Below are 7,206 nucleotides of genomic sequence, written 5' to 3' on the forward strand. Positions count from 1 at the left end.
AGCCGACGAAGTCGACGCTGTGAGAGTCGTCGCTTCCCGGAGGCAGAGCCGGACGATGATCGGAGGAACTGATCCACCACCGGAGACAAGAGCCGGACGGTAAAACCGAAACCGGCAAACAAAACATCTAACTCTCACTCCCACAAATCAAACTCTAAATCTTCTGAAAGATAAAGATGAGATAAGAAGATCAGAGGATTTAAGAGAAAAATTTCTCACTAGGAGAGGAGAGAAGATGGATATTTGATTCTCAAAAACTATAGGAGTTGTTTTCTTCTTCTGCGCTAGGCAATTGTTTTATATAAAATTCCAAATCATTAACATGTTGTACAGATGTCGCGCTGACTGTAACACCACGTCGACTATCAGCTAAATGAAAAAGGCAAATAGTATTTGTGTCTACAAATATGACGTGCCAGTTAGTGCACGTCACATACGATCCGGCCAATGCGAAAGCGACATATCATCAACCGCTTTTTCTTTATCAACCGTGGAAAGTTCTGGAGCATTTGTCGGATATTTATTTCATTGGACCGACCTTATGTACTTTTAAAAAGTATAACCGAGATTTTAATGAACTAATCAATGTATCACCACAAATAAATAATGTATCAAAGTAAACGCAAGCATAAATATTTAGCATGACTTAGTGATAAATAACTACATTTAAATTTTTAGTTTTTCAAATGTGAAGAGTTTTTTTTTTCTTTCAAAAAGTTAAAACGGAGCTTATTTATATTGTTACTAATCATGTATGTAACACTGAAAGACAAATATTAGCAAGCCAAAGATGTGTGTTAAGAACACTCTAGTTCTATAAATACTTTAAGAAAGACAAATTAGTTTTTAATAGTGACATATTATTTTATTCGAGAAAGTAAATATATACAATTTTACATCTGATAATTCTTTATGTTTATGATAATTTATATATAGTATTTTTTATTAACACTGCCATAAATTTTTACGAAAATTCATGTTTTACATTTAATTTATTTTCTAATTCTTTTCTATTAATATATTTAGTTATTACCAAAAAAAAATTTAAGGTTTGAAATTCAGATATTTAGAACATCTCTATCGGCAGATTTTTTTTTAGCATTTTAAAAAAAATATCAAAATGGAAATATTTGTGTTAGAAAAAGTTTTTATAAAAGACATTTTTAGACTCTTCATTACAAATGTCTTTCTTTAATTGAATATCTGTTTTTATTAAATTTAAAAATTAAATAAAAACTAAACTATTAATAAAATATGATTATTTTTATCATTAAGAAACTAAAGTGACTATCTCCATCATTGGATGTGCTCTTAGGTCTATAAACACTAATAAGTTTTTAGTCAAACTAATATATTTTTATTAATAAATATTTAGTCAAACAAATGAAATAAGAGGATTAAAATAAAAATTAGTTTATATGTGGAAGGTGCATTTATGATAAATTAAATATTTGGAATGTAAATACAAAAAGTATCAGGGATGATTGCATAAATAATACGATTTTTGAGGGTTTACTCCTAAATAATTGACAAGAGCAGAGTGATAAATACAAAAATATCTTCACATCCTAATCATCACTCAAAATATCTTCCCACTTCCCCTTTTCCACTTTTTAGCTCACTTTTCCCCAACTCTCACCTCAAAATATCTTCACTTAACCCCCAAAACCAAAACCCGACCCGAACCATGTCAGGAGCTCCCACCGCCGCTTCCTCCGGCAACCACAGCCTCCATCTCCCGACTCCAACCCTCGACGCGGAGTCGCAGTCCCTGCTGCAGTCGATCTCCGCTCAAGGCGGTTACGCCTATGCTCGCATGGCGGCGCTAGCAGTCGCCGGCGACCAAAGCGCGGCGGAGGCGGCGCGTGATATGGCCTGGGAGCAGCTTCACTCCGGTCCCTGGCACTCTGTTCTCCCCGTGTGGCGCGACGCTTACTCGATGGCGTGTCTCCACGTGGCCAAGTTCCATTTCGCCGCCGGCGAGTTTGGGGAAGCCCTCGGCGCGCTCGATATGGGTCTCATCATGGGAGGGACGCTTCTCCGCAAGGACCTCCACGACTCTGTGCTCTTGGTCTCCTCTGAAGCTCGTAAGAAGGCTAAGAGCCTCGGAGATTTCAAGGGTGAGAAACTTGTCCCTGAAGTTCCCGTCGACGTCAATGAGGTAAAAAGCTCAGATCTTGTTAACATTTTGGTAGGATTAGTTTAGTTTGTCGGGAACTGACAGTGTTGGGTTTGTTGAAAACTTTACTTGCAGGTGCTAAAGATTCTACCTTTGAGGTCATTGACTAGTGGAAGAGTAGACAAGAGGTCTGACTTATCTATGGAGGGGTTTCTGCGTGATTATTTTCAGACAGGTACACCTGTTGTTATAACCAATTGTATGGCTCATTGGCCTGCTAGGACCAAGTGGAACCACTTGGACTATCTCACTTCTGTTGCTGGTAACCGTACCGTTCCCGTCGAGGTGACTTACTCATCGTTTCTTCGCTTATTGTATCTGTAATCATGTTTTTAGTTAGCTTTTGAGTGTTGAGTTAGAGTTTTGACTGAATCAGAATAGCTGAAAGCTGTTAGAAGTTTGAAATGCTATACAGGTGGGGAAAAACTATTTGTGTTCAGATTGGAAGCAAGAGCTTGTGACGTTTTCCAAGTTCCTTGAACGGATGAGGACCAATAGATCCACCTCCGTGGAGCCTACTTATCTTGCTCAGCATCCGTTGTTTGATCAGGTATCATGTATACGTGTTGTGCATCATCATCATATACTGATTACTTGAAGCTATGGCTTATTGGTTTAACATGACTGGGTGGGCAGATAAATGAACTGAGAGATGATATATGTATTCCTGATTACTGTTTTGTCGGTGGAGGGGATCTCCAATCTCTTAATGCGTGGTTTGGTCCGGCTGGGACAGTTACTCCCTTACACCATGATCCACATCATAATATACTTGCTCAGGTATTTATGGCTTCAGATCTTTTTCCATAAATGAACATGGCTTCTTGTCTGTGCTGCTCCCTCTCTTTATACGCTTGTCCCCAATGTATACGTTCTGTAAGTGATTAACGAGCTTCTTCTTCTTTGATGTTCTTGCATAAGAAAGCCTGATCATCTCGCTGGATTGAAGCCTGATGTCTGAACAAAAACTAAACTCTTAGTTTGACTAACCAAACTTATCGTTTCACCCCGGAAAATTTATTTAATTTTTTTTTCATTCTCCTATTTAATGTTTGATATCATCTGTTCTTCAGGTTGTTGGCAAGAAGTATATAAGGCTTTACCCATCCTCATTGCAAGACGAACTTTACCCTTATTCTGAGACAATGCTTTGCAACTCTAGCCAGGTAAGTTTTCTAATCCTATATTCAAATCTGATACTGTGTTTAAACGGAAGCTGAGTCGACTTGATCCTTGTGTCCAAACGGGGTGGTTTCAAACTTTGGTTGAAGGTTGATCTTGACAACATCGACAAGAACGAGTTTCCAAAGGTGGTGGAGCTAGAGTTTATGGATTGTATCCTAGAGGAAGGCGAAATGCTGTACATCCCTCCCAAATGGTGGCACTATGTCAGGTCTTTAACAATGAGTTTCTCGGTTAGCTTCTGGTGGAGCAATGAAGCAGAGTCCTCTGATTCTTAGCAAATGGAGTATTTTTAATCTCTGTTTCTGGTTTGTTCACTCTGTCTCTTACGTCAATTGTGTTAGATCTTAAAAGTAAGTAGAGAAGAAAACAATTGCTCTGAGACTGAGCATGAAGATGTTTGTTTTGTCTAAGCCTATGTTGTAAAAGACAATTGAGAGCTTTCAAGTCTTGACACAGACATTTTTGTGTGTATCCTCATGGTTTGTCTTTGCATTAAGCCAGGAAAGGTTTAATGAGCATCCATTTCTAAGGAAGAAATGGGCCAAAGGCCCAGTTCAATTTAGTATTCGGTTCTCTTTTGCTACATTTGTCCACGAAAATCATCCGGTTGATTTATGGACAATTGGATCAAAGGTCTTAGAAAAGTATACTCTTTTTTTTCTGAATTTTAAAAGCTCACGAAACACATCAGTTTGTTTATATTTTAGGATTTACAAGTTTCTGTGTGTTTAAAATTAAGTGCTAGAAGAAAAGTTGAAAGTTTATTTTTATGCGATGAGAAAAGAAAAGTTCAGTAAAGTTTTAGGGTTTAAAAGCTAAGCTTATATGTTGAAAATAAAAGTTAAAAGTTAAGTTTTTATGGGTTTAAAAGTTAAAAAACACATCACTTTGTTTAGATTTTATGGGCTTAAAAGTTACGTTTTAGAACTGGAGTTTAAAGTTGATATATACTCCTTCCCTTTCAAAATAAATGATGTTTTTGAGAGTTTAAAATGTTTTAAAATATTTGATGTTTTGATATTTTTATATTAGTTTTAGTTTTACAAAACTGTGTCACCAATAATGTTTTATAGTGGTTTTTATGATTGGTTGAATTAGTTTTACTTTATATTTTTAATGTTACTTTTTAAGAAAAAAAACTATTCATTAATTCTTGTGTATTCATATTTAAAACATCAAGTATTTTGAAATAGAGGGAGTATTAAACTATTTTACTATTATCTCTATCTTACAAAGATAAAACTTATGAAAAAAATTATTCACAAATAATTTTTCTATTATTTAATAATTGTAAATTTCAAACTTCGAAATTTATAAGTTTAACTCAAGACTATCTTATTACATTGTTTTTTTTTTTCAGAAAGATACCCTTTCTATATTATCTTAGTATTATCTTCACAATTTTATCACCAACCAAGGCTTTGGAGTTCGTGGATGATTATAACCAGAAACAATAACTGTAATGTTTTGAGTCTTTTAACACGTAAAATACCCGCAAAAACCTATCCTACAAACTTTGATAAACTCAACAAGTAAAATAGTCAAAGGTAGTACTGATGTGGCAACAAACAGCGAATTCAAACATGAATATTAAACTCATTTCTACAAATTCCTAATGGAGTAATAATATGTCTCATATTAATCATTTATGAATGCCATTGCCAATTGCCAAGAACAAGAAAAATGTATCGCAGTTATGTCTCTTTGTTTATGTACCCTGTGGTTCTATACAAAACCGTCGGTGCTGAACTAGATGTGCGGACGGACAAAGTATCGTAAAATTTCTTTTTTTTTCTCTTTCTATCGTGACATTTTATTCAACGTAACTACAATTATATGCGATTCGGAAGATGCGTAGAAGAATGCTTATGAAAGAAAAACGATTAAAATGCAAGGACATGGCAACGTGGCATCATGGTGACTTTTGATTAATTGTAGACGAATCTTATCTAGCCGGCAAGTCTCATCGGAAAATCTAATCGTAGCTTCAATTATTTGCATGGAAACTCTCCCCCACTTCCAGTTCCTGTCTCTATCTTAGTTTGTCCGCAAGCTTCCCTATTGATATCTAATGAATGTGCTTCAAACTCTAATCCATGTGTGTGGTTTCTACATATTTGTGTCCACATAACTAGTATTACAAACCATTTAATTCCATGTTATTCATTAAACAAAGCCACATGTTAAGAAAGTTATCACCAATTTTGCAAATATTTAAATCACTTACATTTTCTGAATCACCAATTTATTAGTTTCGGTTTAAGTACCATTATATTCCATAACAATGTTAGTATTTCGGTGTGTAGTATTAAATCTCACATGAATTTGCATTTTATGTTGACTATTTAATGTAGAATTTTAATGATTAATGAAGATTACACGAACACACCATTATTGTTGTTTCGAGTCCAAAATGTCTAATCATAACCAAACCGAACTATTATCTAATAACTATGTAAAAATAATATTTAATGTATTTTTGCCAAGTATTGTCCTTTCTCTTTGTTTATAAATATTTATTTTTAAAATTCGTTATTTATTATTATTCGCTATTTATATGCCCATAACGTTTATCTTCTACACTCACACATCAAGTCCCAATTCCCAACACTGTGACAAAAGAGAATCTCGAACAATGAAGCTCAACGTCTTCGTATCACTCCTCCTCCTTCTAGTCTCAACCGCAACATGCTGTCCGCCTTCAGACCGCCGTGCACTTCTAGCTTTCCGTGCAGCACTCCACGAGCCATACCTCGGCATTTTCAACTCATGGACCGGCCAAGACTGCTGCCACAACTGGTACGGCGTCAGCTGCGACTCGCTCACTCACCGAGTCGCCGACATCAACCTCCGCGGCGAGTCAGAAGACCCCATCTTCGAGCGAGCTCACCGAACCGGTTACATGACCGGACACATCTCTCCGGCGATATGCGACCTCGCTCGTCTCTCCGCCATCACCATCGCCGATTGGAAAGGTATCTCCGGCGAGATCCCCACGTGCATCACACGTCTTCCTTTCCTCCGTACGCTCGATCTCATCGGAAACCAAATCTCCGGCGGGATACCAAACGACATCGGAAGGCTACACCGGTTAGCTGTTTTAAACGTAGCGGATAACCGGATATCCGGTTCAATTCCAAAATCGTTAACCAACCTCTCTAGCTTAATGCACTTAGACCTCCGTAACAACCTCATCTCCGGCGTAATCCCGCCGGACTTCGGCCGGTTAACCATGCTCAGCCGCGCATTGCTAAGCGGTAACCGAATAACCGGTCGAATTCCTGAATCACTAACCCGGATTTACCGGTTAGCGGACGTTGATCTCTCAGGTAACCAATTATACGGCCCGATTCCAGCGTCCCTAGGCCGTATGGCGGTTCTCGCGACGCTTAACCTCGACGGAAACAAATTCTCCGGTGAGATACCACAAACTCTGATGACGTCATCGGTGATGAACTTGAATTTGAGCAGGAACATGTTGCAAGGGAAGATACCGGAAGGGTTCGGACCAAGGTCTTACTTCACTGTACTTGATTTGTCTTATAACAATCTCAAGGGACCAATCCCGAGATCAATTTCTGGTGCGTCGTTTATTGGCCATTTGGATCTTAGCCATAACCATCTCTGCGGGAGGATTCCGGTGGGGTCGCCGTTCAGTCACCTTGAAGCGGCGTCGTTTATGTACAACGACTGTCTTTGCGGCAAACCTTTGAGGGCTTGTTTAAAAAACTGATTTTATGTAATCTTCGTTTATTAGACCTTATTATATTTTATGATTATGCACTGAAGAAAAACATAAATGTGTGCTACGTTCGGTACTTTATGATTGATTATTATCACGA

The 7,206-nt window shown here is 37.5% G+C and overlaps 2 protein-coding genes across 3 annotated transcripts; both read left to right on the forward strand.

Moving 5' to 3' along the window:
* The first annotated feature begins 1,568 nt into the window (after positions 1-1,568).
* On the forward strand, positions 1,569-3,835 carry LOC125603096 (lysine-specific demethylase JMJ30-like). Of its 2 annotated transcripts, XM_048774376.1 has the most exons (6): positions 1,571-2,161; positions 2,255-2,464; positions 2,595-2,729; positions 2,816-2,959; positions 3,253-3,345; positions 3,451-3,835. In XM_048774376.1, exons 1-6 carry the CDS (start codon positions 1,688-1,690, stop codon positions 3,637-3,639), a joined length of 1,245 nt encoding a protein of 414 aa, XP_048630333.1. In that variant the 5' UTR covers positions 1,571-1,687; the 3' UTR covers positions 3,640-3,835. The 2 variants fall into 2 exon arrangements, with proteins under 2 accessions (XP_048630334.1, XP_048630333.1); XM_048774377.1 differs by lacking the exons at positions 3,253-3,345; positions 3,451-3,835 and adding an exon at positions 3,105-3,219 and having other exon boundaries at positions 1,569-2,161.
* A 2,089-nt stretch (positions 3,836-5,924) lies between these two features.
* On the forward strand, positions 5,925-7,206 carry LOC106451863 (DNA damage-repair/toleration protein DRT100-like). The gene has a single exon (XM_013893842.3). It carries the CDS (start codon positions 6,000-6,002, stop codon positions 7,095-7,097), a length of 1,098 nt encoding a protein of 365 aa, XP_013749296.2. The 5' UTR covers positions 5,925-5,999; the 3' UTR covers positions 7,098-7,206.

This window comes from Brassica napus, unplaced genomic scaffold, assembly GCF_020379485.1.
Source record: "Brassica napus cultivar Da-Ae unplaced genomic scaffold, Da-Ae ScsIHWf_3088;HRSCAF=3902, whole genome shotgun sequence".
Classification (NCBI taxonomy): domain Eukaryota; kingdom Viridiplantae; phylum Streptophyta; class Magnoliopsida; order Brassicales; family Brassicaceae; genus Brassica; species Brassica napus.